Source organism: Corylus avellana, chromosome 5 (assembly GCF_965113065.1).
Source record: "Corylus avellana chromosome 5, dhCorAvel1.hap1.2, whole genome shotgun sequence".
Lineage (NCBI taxonomy): Eukaryota > Viridiplantae > Streptophyta > Magnoliopsida > Fagales > Betulaceae > Corylus > Corylus avellana.
Window position 1 is genome coordinate 12324316 of NC_142494.1, and position 26637 is coordinate 12350952.

The 26637-nt window shown below is 35.1% G+C and overlaps 1 protein-coding gene across 3 annotated transcripts; it reads left to right on the forward strand.

The window, feature by feature from the left end:
- Positions 1–13680: 13680 nt before the first annotated feature.
- LOC132182939 (vesicle docking protein) lies at positions 13681–22367 on the forward strand. Of its 3 annotated transcripts, none has more exons than XM_059596306.2 (7): positions 13681–13839; positions 17587–17730; positions 17976–18125; positions 18623–19129; positions 20048–21601; positions 21692–21760; positions 22111–22367. In XM_059596306.2, exons 1-7 carry the CDS (start codon positions 13792–13794, stop codon positions 22252–22254), a joined length of 2616 nt encoding a protein of 871 aa, XP_059452289.2. In that variant the 5' UTR covers positions 13681–13791; the 3' UTR covers positions 22255–22367. The 3 variants fall into 3 exon arrangements, with proteins under 3 accessions (XP_059452289.2, XP_059452290.2, XP_059452291.2); XM_059596307.2 differs by having other exon boundaries at positions 17587–17685; XM_059596308.2 differs by lacking the exon at positions 17587–17730.
- Positions 22368–26637: the final 4270 nt, after the last annotated feature.

The window sequence follows — 26637 nt, forward strand, 5'->3', positions numbered from 1 at the left end:
ATCCATTGCTCATAGTAGTTCCTCCAAATTCATAAGCCAATCCTTTGCTTCTTCGGAGTTCAAGTTCCCATTAAACATAGGGAAACTCCTTAAAAGAGCAACATTTGTTTCCACTTGGAGTCCCTTATTCTCGAACATCGACCAAAGCCTCCACCAGAAAACTTGTCACCGTTTCCTCGTCTTTTCATCTGTCTGGGATGGTCCCTTACCATTCTTGCTCCCAATATTGTCGCGCCTTGGTCGTGGTGACATCTCTGCAATCACAACAATCAGCCCCTACTTCAAAGTATCACGTCACGTCTCACTTAAGACATCAAACATAGTCACAAACTTATCCTTACTAAACGCCTACACTGCTACAATCTTATCCAATGTCCTAGTATAGACCTATGCTTAAGACCGTATGTAACTATCTTAGTGCAGATCATTCCTAATCTCCATAGTTGCATCTTCAAAGTGGTCTTAATCCTTACTTCAATACCATATGGAATTCCTAAAATCCTCAAAGTCAATATCCTCAAGTCCAACATCCTTGACATCATTAGGTATCAAAACTCTGTGTCCCTTGTATATATTTAATCCATCCTATGCTTTGGTAGATCATCTCTCAACACCTAATAGATTAGTTCCTATAGTCCGCGGAGCCAAATACTCTGATAAATCGTCACCTAATACTTAACATATCAATTCCGATGGTTCAAAGAGCCCAATGTTCTAATACCATCTATAATTGCCCGAAAATTAATTAACTGGTAATTAATTCGCAGTTCGTCTCCCAACCTTATTCCCCGAGGAATAAGTGTAATACCCCGAACATAAACTAGGCTTAAGTACACCTTAATTATAATGCTAGGGTTGGTTCCCATTGGTAAAGTGTAAGGTCTTGCACTCTTTAAGAATTTACTATTGCACCGACATTCAATAAAGATGCCGATGCTTGTAGTACTAAAGTATCTGCTTATACATGGTAACCAATGAGTATGGGATCGATTACGGTGTAAAGGTTAAGGAATAATTCCTAAAGGACAAGGAAGTATTGGAAACAACGTCTTAAGAGGGAAATCTTAGATTTTCGAATCTCAAAAAGGCACTCAAAAATATTTGGATGGATACCATGACATTCTTCTCGGAAAGAGCTTTCCGAAATGGGGTCGCATGCACAATTCTAAGACCCGTAGCAAGAGTGATGCCCATTTTATTGAACATTGCACAATCGGTCAAATTGCTGAAAAGTCAGCTGCGATCGCTCATTGGTTTTGGCCGAGCACTAGCTAGTTTTGGCCGAGCGCTCGCTGACCAAAAGTACAGACATGCTTTTCAGAGCATCGAAAAGGTACAAACAGGCTTTTCAAGTGTAACTCCAACGGTACACTAAACGCTCGATGGGGGACCACCTGAGCATTCGTTGACGAATTTTTGGACCGTTGGATAAGGACCAGATGCTTGACAAAAGCTGTGAACAGTACCCGAGCGCTCGCCCCTTTACAGGACAGCTCCTGCAATGCCCACAGGCTTTCCAGCCCTATAAATACCCCTCCCCACTCGACCTTTAAGCGTCATTTCGCCTCTGTTGCCCTCTAGAACCCCTACTTAAGTGATTTTGTGAGTTCTTGGAGGAGAATGAGAGATTTGTTGGAGGTTTTGCTTCAAGAATGTAATCTTCTAAGCCTAGTTTGTTCCTTACTTAGTTGTTATGTTGTTTAAGTGATTTTCATAGTTAGTTTAGTTAGTAGTTTTGAGCTTCTAATTATGTTGTTGCCCTTATTCTTGGTTTAAGCATGAGTTAGAATTTCATTCTTGTTGGGCATATTTCTTTATGCATGGAGACGGTATTTTAGGTTAAGAAGTGTTAGGAACCCTTTTTGTGGCCTTAGGACCAGTTGAGAAGGCTTAGAAGATCGTTGGACCAATGAGGTTCCACCTAAACCTCTCTAGCTGGACACTCGACCTAAGGGTCGAGCGCTCGCCCAGAGACGGCTCTAAGAAATGCCATCTTGGCCCGACATTCTACCACCCTTGCTTTTATGTTCTAAGTTCGTCTTGGCTCGGGTTTAAACCTAATGATAGGTCTTTCCTCAGTATTCGAGGTTATGAAGCCTTAAAGGGATTTTATGGAGGAGCCTTACAACCTGGGTGAGTACAAACTCACATGGATACTTTTTGTTACTTTTTCCGCATTGCACGATTATTTTATATATATCAAACATGTATATTTTATAACTCTCATAAAATATATTTTGGAACTACTATGAACTCTCTTTTGTGAAAATGTATGTTGATTAACAAGATAATGATGAGACTTGTAAAAGCATGCATGTAAAAGACTGATAAGATTAATTGCATCATATGACATGGTACACTGGTACGTGTGGGATAACTGTCATGGGCTTACTATACAAGTTAACTTTATGTTCAAATGTGTGTGTTTATTATGAGCCTTGGATCCAATAGTTATTCGTGACTGGTGCAGCCATTGCCTAATGGTTGGTTACTACAGGAAGTACATCATTAGTAGCGTGCGTCACCCGAGGTTGGACTCGGTCTGGCCACTAGTAATGGACGGTAGTGTATAATGTTCGGGGCACCTGCATTGTATTACATGTCCCTTGGGACAGCGCCAACTTTGCTGAGAAGGGGTAATATCTCGAGTAGACCATATTGTTGAATTATCATTGATTATCATATTACAGCATGTATTATATTTATATTCCATCCATGATAAATTGTCACATCATAATGTTGCATGTGCTTTATAAACAACTGAGTTCACCATTTAATCACAGGTACGTTATGTGCATTTATACTCACTAAGTTGTCGAACTTACCCGTGTATACTTTTTTTTTTTCCCATATATACAACTATGCTATAATAGATAGTTTAGCAGAAGATGGATATTGCGAATCATTCGGTTATTGTGGAGGATTCGATCTGGTAGATGCTTGAGGACTTATTGCGAGCTTAGACGGGTGCTCATGGTAACTTGTACTTATGGGTTATGTTGTAAACTTAAGAGCTTTGATGCATGCTAGCATATTAAGGTATAACATGAATCCCTTGTAAAGATGATATGTATAGTGTGATTTCAGCTACTTTGATGATCCTTGGTAGACATTCTAGTTGTAATGATTAATGTTTATAGAATCTTGATGTTTCTGCTGCTTAGTATCCGTTCTTTTCGAGTAGAGATCTCAGAGTCTTGTTCCTTATGGAATAAGACTGTGAGACGAACCGTCAGTTAATTACCAGTTAATTAATTTTCGAGGCGTTATAACAAGATTCAGGGATTTCTACTTCTCAAAAAGAGGATGCTAAGTAGTGGAAACATTAAGATTTTATGGACATTAATCATTACAACCAGAGCATCTACCAATAATCATCATAGTAGCTGAAATCATACTATACATATCATCGTTACAAGGGATATACTATACATTAATATACAAGCAGGCATCAAAACTCTTAAGTCTAGAACATCAGCCCAAAGTACTAGTTACCATGAGCACCTACCTAATCTCGCAATAAGTCCTCAAGCATTACTGGATCAAATCCTCCACCATAACCGGATGCTTCGCGGTATCCATCTTCTGCTAAACTATCTATTGTTGGGATTATGCCCTGAATCCCAGTGATTTTATATCTGTATTGACATTTGTAACGCTCCGATATTTGAACTAGCAAATATTGAAGTCGTGACGCTGCAACTTTAGAAAATACAATCTTACAGTAGAGTATGTATATTTTTTTTTCTTTTTCTATGACCTAGGAATAACTTATACAACATAATTGAGCTGACTGAAATACCTCGAAGTGATATATTATTAAATAAAATATAAATATGGTTTTCATTACAACATATGTACACACTAGGTGTACCAAATATATGCCATAGACAGCACCTAAATTATCATAGTAATATTTATTAAGTTTACACACATCACCATACATAATAAAAGCAATTAACATAAATGAGACTTGCTCCATAGAGTAAGCATAAATCCTGCAGCAGATGGTCTATCAACCATCAAAACCAGTAAAAAGACCATCGTCCTCACTTTCTATCCCTGCATCAAGATCTATGTAAAGATGACGTTATCATATTTACATAGGCAAACAAGTGAGTAATCTATTTTCCTAGAGATAAAGACTAAAAAGACTAGTTTGAACAAGTAAGATTAAAATATATAATAATGAATGACTTGTGAATGCAGCGTAATGACATATTAGTTTGTGTCTTATAATAATCTTTCTTCAGACCTCTTGTCATGAGCTCTCAACCCGCTTACGTCCGTTATGTCCCTCACACTTTAGAGGTTTACCTATTTGGTGCTGGCAACTACACCGCCCCAGCTTAGTTATATAATAGGCTTGTTGGACGGTTATATACCCCCATCCACTGAGATACCGACAGTTCCTCGCGGCAATCCACCCAGCTTGTTTTTAAGGTGGCTATCTTATTAGCCCATTTTATTAGACACATTATGCAGCACCTGTATTGCAAAATTATATTAATAAGACAAAATAAGAATTCCTATAACAATAAAACAAAGCTAGTACTCAGTAAGTATATCCATACTTACACTCCTTAGTGTAGTATTCTGTTTCACTTCTGCATATAATGCATACATACAAACAATACTTAGTTCATTCTCCAATAATATCATTGTTTCAAGACCCTCATCTTTTTATATTTATTTATTATCCGTCACTTCATCTTTACTTACTCATTTTATTATATTAATCTAAGATAGTCACTTATACTAGCTTTATGCCTGAATTCAATTTTGGTGACGAGGCTAATGGCCAGTATCACTAAATACAAACTAGTATTATATATATATATATATATATATATATATATATATATATATAAAACATGACTCATATTTCGGAGATGAGACCAATGGTCCGTACCTACCAAAGTATGAATCAAAATTTAAATGACAATAAAAGAAATGACTGAATGTAAATACTGAATTTATATTTTGGGGATGACCGCCAAAAATACGAATTAAAATTTAAATGACAATAAAAGAAATAACTGAATATAAATACTGAATTCATATTTCGGGGATAACCGCCAAAAATATGAATTAAAATTTAAATGAAAATAAAAGAAATGATTGAATGTAAATATTGAATTCATATTCCGGGGATGACCGCCAAGAATATGAATTAAAATTTAAATGACAATAAAAGAAATGACCGAATGTAAAAGCTGTAAAGTAAATAATATATAGATAATATCATAAGCCCTTAATTGATTTTGTCTACTAACTCATTATTATTAATTCACTTGTATCTATTACGCTATTTTGCATTATACGCTTATTGGGTCATTAAACAATTAAATGAGCACAAGTGATACAAGCAATAAATCATAATATTTATACAAGAAACACTTACCCAATAATCCTATAAGTAAAACTCCACCAAATCTTCTCTAGGTAGCTAGTTTAGAAAAATAAGAACACTTGAACACTACAAGAAAGATCTAAGCTATATGGTATTTGACTAGAACTAAGAAGTAAAATGAAAGGAGGAGCAAACAATTTTTACTTGTTCTAAGATTGTAAAAACTCAAGTGAAAGTGACTTTAACTTTAGGCTCTATTTATAAGAGAATGAATGGTTAGGATTTATTTTTACACATTTGATCTAAGGGTTGAGATGTATTTAACCAAAAGAATGAACCTAGTCCATATTTCATGTTCTATACCAATTAGAATTTTCGTCCAAAATGAGGGCAGTGCATCCTGATCCATTTTTCAATGTCCAAACGTACTCCGATTGACATGAAATTTTGAGAGTAGATAGAGGACTCCGAGATAAACATTTTATATTTTTGGTTTGACTTCATCCGAGTTTGTTTGAGTCTATTTTTGGCATGTACAAAGTTTCCGATTCAACTTTAGGCTTTAATCTATTTGCATTCCCACTTGGCCACTTGCCTTATTAAATCATTATAATCATGATATTTACTATAACCCTTATTACTAGAAGCTTTAAGCTTTCAACAAAGGTGGCTAGCCTTGATATCTTTCTTTAGCAGTTTTAATCTCATTTAGACAGTATGAAAATTAAGACACTGCTTTTTAAGCTAAAAACTGCAAAGCTTCAAATTAATTTCTAACTTCACTAAACACCAATATAAATAATTTATTTACTAGATTGTGTTTAATTATGCCTATAAACATATTAGTGAAGCTAAATTTTAGAATTGAAGGGATATACAAAAGATGTCAAAAATCAATGTAATATACCTTTAACACTAAATAGTTATTTAATATCATTAATCCACATATCATTGATCTAATTTATTCATTTATTCTTTTAATCTATTTAATATTGTTTATATGAGAGTTTTTTAAAATCTAGGTCGTTACAATATTCAAATGTTTGTAATGAACAAATATGTGTTATATTCACTAGTTAAAATGATTTGAGCATATAGCATATAAAATGTCTTTTACATGCTTATTATCAAGTTCATCATATTTGTTATGCATGTGAAAGGTCTTATGATTACATTGAATATGGCTATGGGTGTGAGTAACATAGTTCTCACACAATGTCTTAGTTCATAATCCATGTATCCTTAAGTGTATAAAATTCGCAGTCGGTAAATGGAACCGGGCATTCCATTTTGAGTAAGACTGTTACACATTGAATTTTGGTGATCTACCTTGATCAAATGAAGTGGTGACTTTGGGATTGATGTGTAGTGTGTTGAGATCCTAAGGCACTGAATGGACCAAGGAGTTGTCTTTTCATAGAGATACTGTATATTAAGGAAATACAATAAAGTCCTTAAAGACTATTTAGACTTTGATTCTAAATCTTGAGAAATTCGTGAACTCATATATGAAGTGTTGATTGATTAGATGTATCTAAGGGTGAGACCTATCATCGGTTAATAGTGTTCAATACGTTGGGTAATCACATCTAACATTGTGGGAACATCGACTTCAAGAGGGAATCCAAATCCTTTGTTAGAGAACAAAGAGATAAGAAATTTTCCCTTATTTTGGACTTTATGGATATTATTCTCAGAGTCTTCAGCCGAAGCATTTTGGTTGGCCTACCAAAATATATACATATGGTTTTCACATGTATGAGAATAGATCTAAAATCAGTGACTCAATGATAAAGAGGTAGACAATTAAGTGGCAGTATCTTTAGCCTTAATTTTGCTATGAAATATTTCATGAAGGAATCATAAATCAAAGTCAAAAGGGATTAATTGTTTAAATCAAAAATATTTATTGGTGTTCAATCACAATCATTTAGTGGAATTCATTGAGATTAAAATATTGTTATGTAATAAATGTCAAGGATATATAATTACGAACATATTTAAGCCAATAATATTTTTCCCTTTAGGTTACTCAACAAGCTGATGTTATTTAACCATAAAGGTTAAGTAGTGGAAACATTAAGATTTTATGGACATTAATCATTACAACCAGAGTATCTACCAATAATCATCACAGTAGCTGAAATCATACTATACATATCATCGTTACAAGAGATCCATGCTATTTATTAATATACAAGCAGGCATCAAAACTCTTAAGTCTAGAACATCAGCCCAAAGTACTAGTTACCATGAGCACCTGCCTAATCTCGCAATAAGTCCTCAAGCATTACTGGATCAAATCCTCCACCATAACCGGATGCTTCGCGGTATCCATCTTCTGCTAAACTATCTATTGTTGGGATTGTACCCTGAATCCCAATGATTTTATATCTGTATTGACATTCAAATGTTTGTAATGAATAAATATGTGTTATATTCACTAATTAAAATGATTTGAGCATATAGTATATAAAATGTCTTTTACATGCTTATTACCAAGTTCATCATATTTGTTATGCATGTGAAAGGTCTTATGATTACATTGAATATGGCTATGGGTGTGAGTAACATAGTTATCACACAATGTCTTAGTTCATAATCCATGTATCCTTAAGTGTATAAAATTCGCAGTCGGTAAATGGAACAGGGCATTCCATTTTGAGTAAGATTGTTACACATTAAATTTTGGTGATCTACCTTGATCAAATGAAGCAGAGACTTTGGGATTGATATGTAGTGTGTTGAAATCCTAAGGAACTGAACAGACCAAGGAGTTGTCTTTTCATAGAGATACTGTATATTAAGAAAATACAATAAAGTCCTTAAAGACTATTTAGACTTTGATTCTAAATCTTGAGAAATTCGTGAACTCATATATGAAGTGTTGATTGATTAGATGTATCTAAGGGTGAGACCTATCATCAGTTAATAGTGCTCAATACATTGAGTAATCACATCTAACATTGTGGGAACATTGACTTCAAGAGGGAATCCAAATCCTTTGTTAGAGAACAAAGAGATAAGAAATTTTTCCTTATTTTGGACTTTATGGATATTATTCTCAGAGTCTCCAGCCGAAGCATTTTGGTTGGCATACCAAAATATATACATATGGTTTTCACATGTATGAGAATAGATCTAAAATCAGTGACTCAATGAAAAGAGGTAGGGAATTAAGTGGCAGTATCTTTAACCTGAATTCTGCTATGAAATATTTCATGGAGGAATCATAAATCAAAGTCAAAGAGATTAATTGTTTAAATCAAAAATATTTATTGAAGTTCAGTCACAATCATTTAGTGGAATTAATTGAGATTAAAATATTGTTGTGTAATAAATGTCAAAGAGATATGATTACGAACATATTTAAGCCAATAATATTTTTCCCTTTAGGTCACTCAGCAAGCTGATGTTATTTAACCTTAAAGGCTTTATTATTTATTGAGCTAAGAGTTTTATTTATTTAAAACATGGGCTAAAGAGATATGGTGCAATTGGGCTTAGGATAAATCCTAGAGGCCCAATGAACAGTGGAAAAACATAAGGCTATGGATTATTCACTGGGCCTATTTATTGGGTACAAGAGAAAAGGACTTGGAATAAAATCCAAGCCCAAGTCCACAGGTGTGGACGCATGGACCAGGGATGAAGGAAGTGGCTAGGGCCTTTTCCAAAGCCTAAGCCGTCCACCCTAGTCCTAGTATGACTAGGATCGCTCTTTCCTAGTTCTAATTAAATTAGAACCGTCACTTGTCCCACATTGCTTAAATCTAAATCTCTGCTTCTTTGCTAAGCCTACAAATAGAGAAGAGCCTAGGCTCTCAAATCATTGAATTAATTCTATCAAGTTCTCTTGATAGTTAATTCTCAGAAACTCTTTGAGAATTAATAGTTCTTTGTGTTAACTCACGAAGAATAAAAGTTTAAGATTTGAAGAGCCAAGTGAGAGCCCACACTCTCTTGGTTATTATCAGTCATTGGTGAGAAGATTTAGAGTTCTCTATATCCTTGAAATCTATTATGTTTTTGAAGAAAGAAGAACTTGTTCTTTATGTTCTTGAAGAAAGAAGAAATTATTCTTCGTGTTCTTGAACAAGAGAGAACATGTTCTTAGAGAAGCCAAAAGAATTTTGCCCAAAGCCAGGAATGACTGTTGATATCCACGTAAGTGTTCTTCATTCTTACAATATTTTAAATAGCAACAGTTCTTCATATGTTCTTCGTAAATGATCTTGACTTGGGAATTCGATTCCTTCTACTACACAAATATCTAATTTTCAATCCTATTCCCAACATCTATAACAACACAAAAATACATATGGGGAAAAAGAGGAAAAGAATACAAGGGTAAGTTTGACGACTTAGTGGGTATAAATGCACAAGATGTACCCGTCATTAAATGATGAACTCAGTTGTTTATAAAGCTCATGTAACATTATAAGATGCCAGTATATCATGGATGCAATATAGATATAATACATATTGTAATATGAGAATCATGTCATAGTTCAAACTGTATGGTCTACCTGAAATATTACCCATTCTTGGTAGGGTTGGTGCTATCTGGAGAGATTTGTAATACAATACCAGTATGTTACGGTCCACCACTAGCAGCTTGACCATGTTCGACCTCGGGTGGCCCACGCTACTAATGATGTTCGTCCTGTAGTGATCAACCAATCAAACATGGCTGCGCCAATCACGAATAACCATTGGATCCAAAGCCCATATAAATACACACACACACACATTTGACCATAGGGTTAAGCTGTATAGTAAGCTCATGGCTATTATCCCGCATGTATCAGTGTACCATGTCATACGATACAATTAATTTTATCCGTCTTTTACATGTATGCTTTTACAAGTCTTATCATTTGATTATCTTGTTAATCAGCATACGTTTTCATAAAAGAGAGTTCAAAGTAGTCCAAAATGTATTTTATAAGAATTGTAAATATGCATGTTTGGTATATATAAAATAGTCTTGCAACAGAAAAAGTAACAACAAGTATTCATGTGAGTTTGTACTCACTTGGGTCATAAGGGTTCTTCATAAAATCCTCTTAAGGCTTTACAACCTTGAATACTAAGAAAAAACTTATCATTAGTTCTAAATTCGAGCTAAAACGAGTCATAAACCTAAAAATGTCAAATTTGAGTTTCTGCATAAACATTTTGCCAACCTAGTGAACATTCGGGCTCGAAGCCCAACGTTCAGCCAAAAAGTGCAAATGTTCTCCCAAAAACCAATTTCGAATCAAATAGCCTTCTAATCACTCCTAAGCAAGTTCTTTGGCTACAACAAGGTTCCCAACATGTTCCTAACCCAAATAGCATCTCCATGCATAAAGAAATACTTCCAATAAAAATGAAACACTAACCCATGCTTAAACAAAGATTATAACCAACAACATAACTAAAAGCTCAAAACTACCAACTAAACTAACTATGAAAAGTACTTAACGGTCTAAGGGGTGGACGTTCGGGTACCGTGCACAGCTTTTGTCAGGCGTTTGGTCATTATCCAACAATCGAAAAATTGGTCAGCGAACGTTCGGGTGGTCTCCCAACGAATGTTTTGTGTACTTTTGGACTTACTCCTGAAAAACTTGTCTGTACCTTTGTGACACACTCATAGCGAACTTTCAGCCAAAACAAGCGAACGTTCTCTACTAGCGAACATTCGCAGTTGACTTTTCTATAGTTTGGCCGACTACGCATGTTTAGTAAAATGGGCATAACTCTTGCTACGACTCTCGTAATTGCGTGTGCGACCCCATTCCAGAAAGCTTTTTCCAAGAAAAATGTCATGGTGTCCAGTCCAATATTTTTGAGTGTATTTTTGGGATTTGAAAATCTTAGATTTCTCTCTTAAGATGGTGTTTCCAATGCTTTCTCGTCCTTTAAGAATTATTCCTTAACCTTCACGTTGTAATTGATCTCATACTCATTGGTTACCATGCATAAGTTGTTGTTCTGTACTACAGGCATTGGTACCTCTGTTGAACGTTCGGTGCAATAATAAATTCTTAAAAGGTCCAAGGTCTTATACTTTACCAATAAGAACCAACCCTAGCATCATAATTAAAGCATACTTAACCCTAATTTATTTTCGGGGTATTATTACACTCATAGGGCCGACTAGCAGCACTCTCCACCTTTTTTTTTTTTTTTTTTTTTTTTTGTATAATAGGCTGTAATTACTGTAGTAAATAGCCTAAGAGCCTGTTTGTGATTGTATTTGAGAAATCGAACTTTTAAGTCAAAAATCACTTTTTGGCAAAATCTTCATTTTAAGCTTTTGCCAAAAATGTATTTTTGCCATTTTAAGCTTTTGACCTTCAAAAGCGCTTTGATTTTTTTTTTTTACAAAATGGGTGTTTTTTTTTTTTTTTTTTTTTTTTTTCAAATGAGCTTTCGACGTGTTAAACGCACTTTTAAAGTCCTTAAACACGCACTCAAACATGCCGCCCTAAATCACTTCTCACCAAAAGTAAAAATGAAAGGAGGCTTTTTGGCTTGAAAATTTATTAAACTCAAAAAACCCCTACGGCAACCTGTGCTAAGTTACTTGAGAATTAAGTCTTCATTTTGCATTAAATCATGCAGGAAACTTGTTGGGAGAGTTGGCCTAATTTTCAACCTAAGTCATCATTAGTTGACCAAGAAGACCAAGACCTGTTAATTGTTGAAAACCCGCCCTTCTTCCTCTTGTATGACCGGACACTCCAAGGCTTGGATGGTCATTTGAGTTACACGTTTCCATCTATAAATAGAAGTGCTCTCCTTGTCTTTCCTTCGTGCATGCAAAAACCAAAAAACTCTAAAACTTTTATTGCTTTGTCTTTCTCTCATTACTTCATGCACCACACAACAACTTTTGTTTTTCTTTCGTGAATTTCTGCAGCATGCCCAACCAGTCTTTAGCACCTTAGAGCATTCTCAACAGTTACCGATCATTTTCCTTAAGTTTAAAGATCTAAACTATTTTTTGCTTCTCTATTTAAATATATTCTACATCACTTCCCTTTATAGTTCCCTATAACATTAAAATATTATTTGTTTTACTTTTGTTTTTATATTCTTTTATTTTGCATAGAAAAGTATGTGAGAAGAGAGAATGTCATTTTATGATTATAATAAACCATGTGGTTTGTTACAGTTGAGCCAAATACATTGGGTTCAACTATAGTAATCCTAATATATAGGGAAGATATAGGGAAGCTGCTGTAGGTGAGTTTTTGTGATTTTTTTGAGATTTTTCCTATGTGTAAGGAAGGAAAGCAGCTTTAGGGTAGCTGCTGGAAATACTATGATGTTTTAAAGGGTTTCCAAAGCTCTAGCACATGGTCTAAGCTCTCTTGATTAGTCTCAAAATTCTCTCAATTTCTAGTTAACACCATTCGGCCACCTAGAGAGCATTTGTGGTGAGTTTTGCTTCTAACTTGTTTAGTTTATGTTCTTGTGTATGGAGTTTCCTCTTAGATATTGTTTAGAAAGCAATTAGAAGCCACTTCTACCATATTTGAGTGTGAAAGCTCAAAAGAATATGAGTTTGAATGTGAAGCTATCAAAGATCTTATAAGTCACTCGGCACCTATTTACTTATTGTTTAAATTTTGGGGAAACTTTAATTTAAACCTTTGAATTACTGCGTGTTTTGAGAAGATCCTCCAAAATTCAAAAACTCTCAATTTACACATTTGAACTTTTAATTTCAATCAATTTACCCCCCTACGTTAGTTTTATCTATTAACTTCTAACGAAAATGCCTAAAAAACTAAATTACCCTTCGATTTTTTATTTATTTTTATTTTTTTAAATTAAGGGTGAATTTGGAATTTTCTAAAAAATGCAGGGGTATAAATATCATTTTATTACTTTTAACGTTTAAAATCTGATGGATGAATGTAAATTGATTGAAATTGAAAGTTTATGGGTATAAATTTAGAGTTTTTAAATTTTATGGAGGTTTCTTAAAATGCGCAGTAATTCAGGAGTTTAAAGTAAACTTTTTAAAAAAAATTTTCTTGTTGATTGAACTGTTAATATGACCCAATAAGCTTAAGGACTAAAAAAAATAAAGTGGGTCCAGGCCCACAGGCCGAGTCCGAACCCACTGAACCAGAATTGAGCTTGGAGAACATAACTCTATTGGGCTTAGAAACCTTATCACCGTTTTGCTTCCAGCCAAGGCCTTTGGAATTCAGACCCAGCCCATCCCAAACCTTCAAGCCCAACACTTCACCCGCCAGCCCTTCACCCGGTCCACCTTAAACCTGAAACGCCATAAGAACCTTCTTCTGCCAGCGAATGACGAAATGGCCCTTCGTCTTCTTCGATTGCTTCACTGATCCAGAATAAGGCCCTTCGACTTCTTCACTGATCCAGAACACGCCAGTGAACCAGACTCCACCTTCTCCGGTTGAAACATGGCATTGGTTGATGTGACAAAATCTTGCCTTGATTCCATTCGCCAGGTAAGTTCCGTTTTTTGTTTTTGTTTTTGTTTTTTTTTTTTTTTCGTTTTTTGGTGGCAAATGTTGAATTCCCTTTGTCTGTGAGCTATACTTCTGAAAGTTCCTTGATTTTCTGTTAATTTGTTTGTGAATATACTGATTTTTTCTATATGAGTATCATGTGCAACACTTGTGTTTCTGTAATTTGTTTGAGCACCAATTCGTGAAATTTGATACAACATAAAACTTAAAATATATAAACAACCAGAGTTATTTATGGTCATACCATGTGCCGTTTAAGGTGGGATGTTTGTTAGTAGTACAGTGTACTATGCTAATGTTCCGTCTAGTATAGGGGAAGATAAGATGGTATGGTGTAACACCGCCAACCCGCTAAGGTTAGGTTTGTTAACCTAGAGTTGGAGTAAAAGTCCTAGGAAATCCTATTTGTTATTCTTGGTAAAAGAGTTCAGTAATGTATGACATTTTCTAGAAATTGGGAGTCTGATTTCCAGAGTTGTTTATAAGGCTGTATAATAGTATTTAGGGCTGGTTCTTAGAGCATTAAGACTGTTTTTGAGATTTCTGGTAAAAAGCTGAGGCCTTCGTTGATTATTGAGTGTCTATCGTGTAGAATCTTGGCTGTATCTCTGCATAGCAAGCTATTCTATCAAGAGTTGTGAAAAACTAAGGACCAAGTTCCAATCCTAACACGACCAATCACAATAAACAATAATTATCACAAGATAAGCATAAACCACATAAACATTACAACAACAAAATCAACACATAGATTTTAATTACGAAGTGGAAACCCTTTGAACACATGAAGGGTAAAACCACTATGGGACAGCCAGACCCAATAAATCACTATAATGTAGAAGAACTAATTACAAGCAAAATAAACTTATAACCCCTAGTAAAATACTTCTCATTTGTAGGATGACCCGCTCCCCGTGTCTTTGTTCCAGCTCCCTGTTGGCCGATCTTCTATGAGTGCTTCTCGTTAGATTTACAAACAAGATTATCTTCTAGAGATTTAACTTTATTCACAAGCATCGAATTCTCATTTCTCAAGCAATCATTAACAACATTCAAATCATGCAATTTCACACACAGATTTCTTAACAATTTCAACCTCATTCAACTTCTTGAAGAGTTGATTGTAGGCCTCTTGGAGATTAATGTCCTCATCCAATACACCTTGTGAACTCTCATCACAAGTCACCACATGAATGGAAGAGTCACAATCATTAGGACCATGCACTCTCCAAAGAGTCGGAGAAGGCCTTGAGGCTCGCATTCTCCTCCTAAGAATCCTTAGAGTCATCAGACTCAAACTCATCACTCAACGACGCATTAAGGGATTTACCCTTTGTGTACACAAAATTATGGCAATCAGTCTTAACATGCCTAAAACCTGAACACTCATAGCATTGAATGCTATGTACATCCTTATCCTTTTTGAGCCTTTCTTTCTTGCCTTGGGTGGCTCCTTGGGAATCACCTTTAGCAATATTCAATGAAGAGTTCTTGCAAGAAACCTCATAGAACTTGAGGGATTTTCAAAACTTCTTGGCAAACAAGGCCGCTTCCTCATCAACTGAATCATTATGGGATGACAGACCATGGTCACATGTGTCAAACACACAAGACCCGCTACCATTCCTCAAGTCTGATTCTCCATAGGAAAGTCATCAAAGTATGACTCATCCTTCAAAGTGGCTTTCATGGCATTCCTTTTGGATCACAATTTTTTTTTTGCAAATATCTTAAATTTGTCCAAAATCAAAACACTCATGGCACTTGATGCCCTAAGTATTCTTCTCTTTCTTGTCCCTACCATTTCTCCTAACATGAGAACACACATAAGGAGACCCACGCACTGAGGACATTAGTCCAAATAGAGTGAACCTGTTTTGATACTAATTGAAAAGCTAAGGATTGGGTTCCAACTCCAACACAGCCAATCACAATAAACAATAATTATCGCAAGATAAATTATTGGAGAAACTTCACTTAATTCTCCTGAACTTTTGCTTTTGCAATCAGCCCCCTAAAATTCAAAAACTCTCAATTCAGTATATTCAACTTTAAAAAGTTTGCAATGTCATCATTCCGTTAGGATTTAATAGAAAATCCTATGGAGGCTTTGAAAATTTCCAAAATACCCCTATCTTTCTAAAAAATATTATTTAATTAAGGTAATTTTGTAATTTTATAAATTTACAAGGGTATAAAGGTTATTTCACCCCGTTTGCCATCTAATTTAACCCCAAACCCTAATAGGATGGGTGAATTGCAAACTTTTTAAATTTTGATATACTAAATTGAGAGTTTTTGAATTTTAGAGGGGTAATTGCAAATGAAAGTTTAAGAGGGTTAAGTAAAATTTCTCCTAAATTATTAAAGCATAAAACGACATAAACATCACAACCACTAAATTAACACATGGATTTTGGTTATGAAGTGGAAACCCTTTGAACACATCAAAGGTAAAACCACTATGGGGCAATTAAGCCCAAGGAATCACTATAATGTAGACAAACTAACCATAGGCAAAGTAAACTTACTACCTCTTGTAAAATACTTTCCATATGTTGGACAACCCGCTCCTTGCATGTCTTTGCTCCAACCCCCTTTTGGCCGATCTTCTACGAGTGCCTCTCCTTACCCACCCACCAATAGACTTCTTTGCGGTTGAAGGTTGTGTATGGTGTGTTTGAAAGAACTAACTTCAAGAGAGAGAAAGCTACAAGCTTTTTACAAATCATTTCTTGACTCAACAATGGTGAAGCAAAAATCCTCTTAAAAGGTTCCAAGGCTCAAAATGAGTTTTAGGCTTTACAAAGTCCATGAAGGGGAAGAATCAATGGCTCTAAACCAAACACTTCTTGGCTCACAAGGGAGAAGCACGGAAACCTCTCAAGAGGTTCTGGAACTCTAATCTCGTTCTAGGCTCTCCATAGACTCAAAGGGGCATCCAATTCTATTTATAGGATGAAAAAAATTAAAAGCTGAACAGTTATCATGGAAAAACTAATCCAAGTAAAATCACCATACATTTTGATCCCGATCTCCAATGAATACAAACTTAGTGGCGTTGGAAAGCTGATTCCCAGATCTACAACTTTGTATTTCACAAGGTTTTTCTAATATGGACGTATACTATGTCAAATCTGGCTAACAAGAGAGTTTAGACGAGCTGAAAATCCCCGCAGTGTCATGACGTCCCTTTTGACGTCAACACTCTAGTTAGGGTTTTATAGCTAACTTTCTGACACATCCAATGGCGTTAGCATTTCTATCTAACGTCTAAGTGACGTTTCCAAACAAGTTCTCTTGAACCCCCATGACATCAGCACTTCTATCTGATGTGTAAGTGACGTCTAACACTGTTTATTCTTCAAAGTCTTCATAGCAAGGGACAGCATCACATCTATTTGACTGCCAAGTGACGTCTTACACCAGAATACACAAAGACACGCCTTTTTTATGCCAAGACACTTGGGTGATATAAAATAGATTTACAACCAAGGTTTTGATCATCGAATGAAGACAATTTCTAAGACCTAACAAGTTGAAACTTTTCATTTTTCTCACAATTTTTCTACTAGTTATTGACTATCCATTACAGTTGCAGTTCTGCAACTTGTTCTGCACAAATTTTTTATGTTGAAAATCTATTGATTATGTATTAACTCAACTTGTGATTATCTCAGTACATCGCTCAGTTGATCAGTTCTAATAATTTGTCTTTGTATTTAGATATCAGAGCACATTGAAGGTTGCACTCTTTACCTTGATGCTGGATCTACAGAAAGTTTCCAATTTATTGGGGCGTTTCCTGTGTTGCTGGACCTGGGAGTATGTAGTATTTGCAGTTTGGAGAACATGTGTTCTCTTGATGTGGTAAGCTAATTGTGTCATGTGTTGCATGAACATTCTATTCTTGCTTCTGTCAACTTGTCATGAATAATTTTGAATAATTTCACACGTAACCTACTTCATGAACAAAATGTGTCCATGTCAACACTTAACTTTGGTAACATTAAGAAATATATGGGCCATGCTATGCTAGCAAATCATCTTGCAGAATACCAAATTTATTGCCCTATCTCAAGCATGTCATAATTTCTATTTGCTTCCATCTCTAGGTGGTCGATTGGAACTCAGAGTCTGATACTGTGAAGAAAATAGTGGTCATCACATCTCGTCTGCTAAGTGATGCACATCGGTATATTTTACGTTGCCTAAGCACGCATCAAGATATTCGCCGTTGTACTATTTTTACATCTATCTCAGAGGTGCTTCTTCAGAATTAGTGCTTTTGTGTTTGGTTTAATAATTTCATATTTTTTTCTTTCATCATTTTCTTCACTTGCCTGCATGTTTTTCTGTATGTTAGTTCTTATTTTCATTGTGCTTGTGAAAAATCATATAAAAATATGTTATTATGAATTCATTCATTTAACAGTTTCCAATGTGCCCTTATTTCTGTTAAAATTGTTAAAGCTAATATTAGTATATGCATGTATGGAGGCCTTGTTATAAATGGTTCCTTTTAGTATCATAGTTCTTTTGAATTTCTGTACTGATAAAATTTAATATGAATTAACATGTGCGGAATTGATGTTGTAGTCATCAGTGCCTCTAGAAATTTATTTGGAAATGACTAATGGTTTAAATTAAAAATATGATATCCATGTTGCAGCATTTGAGAGGTCATTAAATAAAATTATTATTTGTCATCCATCTTGTATGTTGCTACTGAATCTTACTAAATAGCTATACCAAAATGCAGATGGCTCACTCTTCATATCCTGATTCACCTCTGGGACCAGATGCATTTCGTGAATATGAATCCTTGCTTGTCCAAGATTATGAAGAACTTGTTAAGAAATCTTCAAAGTCTATAGAGTCAAAAGATAACAACTTACAGGAAAATTTAACCTTTGAAGACGAAGGGTGGTCACAACTCACTTCCATTGAAGAGGACATTCCTCACCTTGAAGCTAGTTCTAGTGGAAGAGATTTATATGATAATAATCTGATAGGTTGCACAGAAGATGTACAGAAAAAATTGGTTGTCTCTGTGCATCACTTCCCTATGATATTGTGTCCTTTTTCACCAAGAGTCTTTGTTTTACCTTCAGAGGGATCAATTGCTGAAGCATACTTATCAGCTGAACATGAGGATTCCCTTAGCCCTGGATTGCCTCCCTTAAGTACTGGATTACCTTCTGATGGTGATGATTTTCCTCCTGGGGCAACTCTTACAGCACATTTTCTTTACCATCTGGCTGCCAAGGTAATAAGTTCTATGCTTGCTTTTAACCTTCACATGTTTTCTTTTATTGCTATGCCAAGTTCTAACTTGTTTTATTTATTTCCTATTGTTTTTAACATCTGTGCTTATCATTTAAGTCTGGCTACATATATTAACCCAACCTCCAAATGACTGGTCAACAAGTTTCAATGGAAGTTGAAATCACTAAGGGCCCGTTTAGTTCGCGAAATAGGTCTCTAGAATGGAATGACTATTCTTTTAGTTGGTAGGGACCTATTCCTTGGAATAGTTATTCCCAACATTTTTCCAAAAAAACCATAATTTTTTTTGGGTGGCCGACTTCCCACAAAAGAACCATGGTGTGGCCACTCCTAAGTTCTTTTGTGGGTGGCAAGCCACAGCTCCTACGTATCAAATTTTTTATTGTTTTTAGAAAAATAAGAAATCATGTGGGTTTTTTTAGTAATTTTGGTTCAATTCTAATTAGGGCATATGTGTTGTCACCAAACTAAAGAATATGATAATTATTTCATTTCGTCCTCCTTCATTTTCAGTAATAACTATTTATTTTCCCAATGGAATACCCATTCCATGTACCAAGCGAGACCTAAAGCACATGGTACTAAATATTATCTTTTATATATAAAGGTCAAAATGACTAAAATACAGATATTGTTCTTTGGATCAAATGGCTTCTCCTCTCCCCTTAAACAACAGATGGAGAATAGAATCATGGGTACCAAAATATCCTTACTGTCACTTTCCTTGACATAACCTTATCAAGGAAGAAGAATGATTCCCATGAGAACATGTAAAATGTTTCTACCCCTTGAAATCGTTTTTGTTGGTCCTTTTAGGACTTGACAGGTTAATGTTCCCTGTGGTAGCTTGTTAGGTTGTTCCCTTCATGACCATGGTCCCTTTTTCTTTATTTTGTAGATGGACTTGAAAATGGAAATATTTTCCCTTGGTGATCTGTCAAAAACTGTTGGGAAGATATTGATGGACATGTCAAGTCTTTATGATGTAGGCCGTCGTAAACGATCAGCGGGGCTACTAATCATTGACCGCACACTTGATCTCCTGACCCCTTGCTGCCATGGGGATTCACTTGTTGATCGTATGTTTTCATCTTTGCCACGTAGGGAAAGAGCAACTTCCTCTACACAAATGAAAGGCTCACAAACCCAACTCAAACATGGCCCCTCTAATCTGCAGCGTGCTCCTCTTGATATTCAGATACCACTTCAAAAGATATTAAGTGAAGAAGATTGTGAAATAGATCATTTTCGACTTTTAGAAAGCATTGAAGCTTTTCTATGTGCATGGGATTCTAGTAAATCTGCTTCTGAAATTGTTGATTTAACTAATTTCAGAAGCAAAGTTAACAATGAAAGGTCACCTCACTCTGATATTGAACTATTTAGTGGCTCCTTTGTCTCCACTGAAAATTTTCGTGGAACACCATACTTGGAAGCTTTACTGGATAGAAGAACCAAGGATGGGGCTGTTCTGGTAAAGAAGTGGCTCCAAGAATCTCTTCGTCGGGAAAATGTAAGTGTGAATGTGAAAACTCGTCCTGGCTTTGCTACAAAATCAGATTTGCAACCTATGATTAAAGCGCTCGCTAAAAGCCAGCCATCTCTGATGAAAAACAAAGGAATCATTCAGTTAGCAGTAGCTGCATTAGTTGCCCTTGATGAATCACATTCTGCCAGGTGGGATGCATTTATCAGTGCTGAGAAAATATTGAGTTCGTGTGCTGGAGACACAACCCAGAGTCTTGCGGCTCAAATTGTTGATCTTGTCAATAAGAGTGCTTTGATGGGATCAGATGGAGAGAAGAATGGAAAAATGAAGCCTTCACAAGGGGTACTTTCTTTTCAAGGTGCTTTGCTTCTTACAGTTATTGGATATATTTTGGCTGGTGAAAATTTCCCCACATCTGGATTGGATAGCCCTTTTTCTTGGCAAGAGGAGCATCTACTGAAAGAGGCTATTGTAGATGCTATTCTTGAAAAACCATCAATAGCAAAACTAAAGTTTCTACATGGTCTAACAGAAGACCTTGAAGCCAACCTAAACAGGATGAGATCAGAGGAAACCAAAGAAATGTCTTCGGATCATTTACAAATTGATGATTTCGATGATGATCAATGGGGTAGCTGGGGTGATGAAGATGCTGATACTAATAATAATAAAGAGAAAGTGTATGGTGACATGCAATTGAAGTTGGAGTTGCATGATAGGGTAGATAGCCTTTTCAGGTTTCTTCACAAGTTATCTAGCTTGAAGAGGAGAAACTTGCCATTTAGGGATGGGACATTTGCTTCAGAAAGTAATTTCAGTGGAGATCCCTATACGGGTAAAGGATTACTTTATAAGCTTCTAACAAGGGTGTTGGGCAAGTATGATGTACCTGGATTGGAGTACCATTCCTCTACTGTTGGGCGACTTTTTAAAAGTGGGTTTGGAAGATTTGGCCTTGGGCAGGTACGCTTTGGCCCCATGACTCTTTTTTTTCTGTGAATCTTGCTTCAATAGTCCAAATAAGCTAATGCTGCTGCCTTTTGAAATCTGCAGGCAAAACCAAGTCTTGCCGACCAAAACGTCATTCTGATATTTGTTATTGGCGGAATAAATGGTCTTGAGGTCTGAATTTCTTGAGCTCTTTCACATTATTTTTCTTCTGCCCTTCCTAACAGAATCTGCTCTATTGCTATGAGCTCTGCATTTTGAATAAAAATTCAACTAAAAGGCTCGACGGAAACGTTTTTCAGTATTTTCCGATGTTTTAGTTATACTTGGAAAACTTGGTCAACTGCAAAACATTTTCGATTAACCATAAAACATCCTTTGTTTTTCAAACCATTTTTTAGGGCATAAAACATTCCCCATTCACAGCTTTTCTGTATGGAATTGCAGTTATGTTTGCTTTTGCTTTTGCTTTTGAAAAGATTAATTTATTTTTGAAACGTAACATTGTCTTTTTGTGTCACAAGGTACGTGAAGCTCAGGAGGCTTTATCTGAAAGTGGAAGACCAGATATTGAATTGATTATTGGTGGAACAACTTTCCTAACTCCCGATGACATGCTTGATTTACTAATTGGGAACTCCAGTTACTTTGGATCCCTTAATTTGTAAAGATAGAGAAAGAGAGAATAAAATGAATCTGAAATGTTTACATGCTAATATTTATCTAAGTTTCAAGCAATCCAAATTAAATTTATTTTGTAGTCAAATTTCCCCCATGCTAATGTATATTTTTTTTTTCTCTAATTAAGTTGTAACGACTTGTTATAAATAGGGTTGGTATTCGAGCTTAGCCAAGATGAGATTTGCATTTTTGGACTCGTCTCGAGAGACTCATATAGGTGCTTAAACTCGGCTCGAACCCTAGTTGAGCTTGGGACGTTTCTTACTGAGTGGATCTCCTACGGTGCTTGAGTTGAGCTTGCAAAAAAAAAATTAAAAAATTAAAAAATTTAGGATAAGGTATACATACCCTCCTAAAACTATCATTTAATTGGCAATGTTCATTTCAAACTGTCAATTGAGATAATATTTTCTTTAAACTACTAAAAAATTGTTAATGTCTTGCCAAGGCCAACACAAAGAAAAAAATTACCTATAATATTTTTCAATAAGACAAAAATACTCTTAACAATTTCAAAAAAAAAAAAAAAAAAAAAATTCGTACCTTGATTTTTAGTTTTAAAAATATTAGTTTTAGTTTTATTTCATTAAGGGTACTTTCGTCATTAGGGGGATATTGACAATTTTTGATAGTTTAGAGAAGAATATTGTCTAAATTGAAAGTTTGAGGAGATGTTATTAGTTGAGGGGTATGAACTTTTTCCAAAAAATTACAAAGTTAAATAAACTAAAAATCCAAAGGAACCGAATTGTTGGTTCAAAATTACTGTTAAGTGTTCAAAATAAGTTGAGACTTTACATTACATGGACATTTCCAACATAAATATTGCAAAAAAAAACTTAAAAATTAAAAATTTAAATAAAATAAAAATCCAAACGAGCCGAATTGTTTATTCAAAATTATTGCCAGTGTTCAAACTAAGTATGACCTTAAAGTATGACTTTACATTACTATGATTAGGAAATTACAAATACAATCAAATTCAAAGGAGTTTACATAAACAACAGTAAAAACTAATGGACCAAATGGCACAAATTGAATAGCAAATTCAAAGAACTTTACAATCTAAGCTTCACAAATTGAATATAAAAATAAATATTATAAAATCAAAAATAAAAACTAACATGTAAGCATAAAACTAAACAAAAATACCGAAAAGTAAAAACTAAAAGTTAAAAACTCACAAAAATGACCAACAATAAATTTTGGCAAAATTTCTAGCTACTGCCAGTCTGTTGGTGCTGCCTGCTACAGTGGTGAGCTTAAGTGCAGGCACGCTGATCTGTCACTGGTGTTGTCTGCTGCGCTCTAGTTGACAACAGGACTGATCGAGCGTAGGTGCGCGCAAAGGAACTAGCGACTGCCTTGGGCGCGAGTGTGCTTGAGCGCAACATAGATGGGTTCGAGCACAGGTGCACTATTCTGTCAGTGGTGCTGTCAGCTGTGCTGGTGCATCTGGCCTAGTGAAAGGTCCTAGGATAACATTGAATATGGCTATGAGTGTGAGTAACGTGCTTATCACACAAGGTCTTAATCCATAATCCTTGTGTCCTAAATATATAAAATTTTCAGTTGGTAAATGGAACTGGGCATTCCCATTTGAGTAAGACTGTTACACATCAAATCATGGTGATCTACCTTGATCAAGTGAAGCAAAGACTTCGGATTAATGTGTAGGTACTGAGACCCTGAGGCATTGAACAGACTAAGGAGTTGTCTTTTCACAAAAATAATGTCTATAAGGAAAGACAATAATTCCTTAAAGACTACTTAAGACTTTGATTCTAAATTCTTAGGGAATTGTAGACTCAGATGTTGCATGTAAGTTACTTTGATGTGTCAAAGAATGAAACCTATCATTGAAATAACTTCGATATGTTGGGTAATTGCATGTAGCATTGTGTGAAAGCTTTTTCCAAGAAGGAAGTCAAATCCTTTGTCGGAAAATAAAGAGACAAGAAGTTTCCCTTGAGATAAATTTTATAGCTATTATTCTCAGAGTCTCCGGTTAGGGCATTTTGGTTGGCATACCTAAATATATACCTATGTTTTCACAAGTATGAGAATAACATAAAATCAGTGACTTAAAGATGAAGGGTTAGAGAATTAAGTAGAAGTATTAATTCTGCTACAGAATATTTCATGAATCGATCATAAGTTAACGTTAAGTAAGCCAAATGGATTAATTGTTTAATCAAAAATATTTATTGGAGTGCAGTCACAATTATTTAATGAAATTAATTGTGATAAAAATATTGTTGCATCACAAACGTCAGGGAGACATGATTATGAACATATTTAAGCCAATAATTAGTTTTCATTTAGGTCCCTCACCAAGTTGATGTAATTTAAGCAAAGTTAGGTTTTTCTTATTTATTAGGCTGCTTGTTTTCTTTATTTAAAACATGGGCTACAGAGGTATAGTGCATAAATGTATATATGTGAGAAGTGGGCTTAAGATAAAACCCAAAGGTCCAAGAAACAGTAGAAACGCATAAAACCAGGGAAAATTCCCTGATCCTATGCATTGGTCTTTAAGAGATTGGGCTGGGATAAAACCCAGGGCCGAGATCCCAATGGGGAGGCGCATGTGACCAGGGAAATAAATCGCTGGCCCATGCATCACTTTATGATGTAATGGAGGCTAGGGTTTTCTCAATTGTAGCTGTCCACTACTTCTAGTATAACTAAGAGTTTCTTTTTCTCCCTTTATCCCACATGGTTTAAATCTCCACCTCTACTAGCATGCTAAGCCTATATATAGAGATGAACCTATGCTCTCAAATTACTCATCAAATTTCCTTGATAATTAATGTTCATAAAAACTCTGACAATTAATAGTTCTTGTGTTAACTCACTAAAAACAAAAGTTTAAGATTTAAAGAGCCATGTAAGAGCCCACACTTTCTTAGTTATTGTTAGTCATTGATAAGAAGATATAGAGGTCATATTATTCCTAAGATATGTTGTGTTCTTAGATAAGGAAGAACGTGTTCGTGGAGAAAGAAGAAGCAAAAAGTTTTTTCCCAAAGCCAGGTGTGACTGTTGATATTCAAGTAAGTGTACTTCATTCTTGCGATTTAATTTTAAATAGCAACTGTTCATCACATGTTTTTCTTGGGATGAGAATTTGAATTTTTCATTGTGCAATCTCTAATTTGCATACCTATTCCTAGTAGTGTGAAGATTCGACTTTTTTTTTCTGAATCGGCCAAACAGAAGGGTGTACGCTCAAACGATGCACCATGACACTAACTCATCCAGAGATAGCATTCAAGGTAAATCAATTATGCCACTACATGAATTCTCCAACAATCAACTACAAAATGAGTTCGACTCTGTTTGGAATTGCGATTTAAAAATAACGATTTTAAAACTTGTGATTTGAAAAATAGATTGTTCAAAACGTACTTGAGCATTTGGTAAAATCACAGTTTGACCTTTAAAATCACAATTTATCCTTTAAAATAGTGCATTTTTAAAAACACTCCCCCTCACTTGCAAATTGAAAACACATATTTTTCTACATTTTTAAATTGCAATTTTTTGTGATTTTAGTTTAAAATCACACTTTTAAAATGAAAAATTGTAATGCTAAATGCCCTCTTAGGACTACTTCTAAAGGCTCCCTTCATAATGGCCTCTTCTTCAGCAAAGGATCCTTATAGCTAAATGCATTATGCTATTCCCCTTTCACAAAAATTTTCATACAAACTAACATAGAAATTCTTTTAACATGACCCATCTAACACAGATGCAGTGGCACTCTGGATTGGATAACATGAACTTTGCATAATGTTTGTGGGTAACATTCCTGGAAAACCCTCACGAGACTTTACTCGTCCTTTAGTGAATGCCTAGGGGTTTAAAAGGTTTGTTGCATATGCTAAATGCAATCGTACATCCTACGAAAGATGGATTTATCTTTTTTCTTTTATGTTTTTCATTTTGTTTTTAGTTTCGTATTGCTAAAGGATTAGCAATATGTAAGTTTGGAGGTGTGATAAGTGCTAAAATATTCATATTTTAGCCCCTTAATTTACATTTGTTAATTTTTTTTTTAGTTTTGTTAGTTTGTACAATTTTACTTCATTTTTGTGTTTTATGTCTTTTTATAGGTTTTTTGAGGAAAATGAAGTAATTCTGGAAGTATCGGGCTTAAAGAAAAAAAATTGGGAAAAAGCTAGAAGTCTGGGATCAAGAGGTAGTGCGCTCAAGTGCGCTACACCTAGGCTCGAGCGCATATGCGCTCGAGCGTATATAAACTATCTAGTGATAATATTTTTAGTAAATGACACAATAACTTGTACCATATGATTATATCATATGATAAAATGATTAATGATAATATCAAATATTTCTTATTATTT

Bases quoted from the DNA above. Each gene is read 5' to 3' on its own strand.
- LOC132182939 (XM_059596306.2), top strand. From the start codon at position 13,792: ATGGCATTGGTTGATGTGACAAAATCTTGCCTTGATTCCATTCGCCAG. The intron at 17,731-17,975 runs GTAAGCTAATTG...TTCCATCTCTAG, and splicing joins ACATGTGTTCTCTTGATGTG to GTGGTCGATTGGAACTCAGA. The intron at 19,130-20,047 runs GTAATAAGTTCT...TTTATTTTGTAG, and splicing joins TTTACCATCTGGCTGCCAAG to ATGGACTTGAAAATGGAAAT.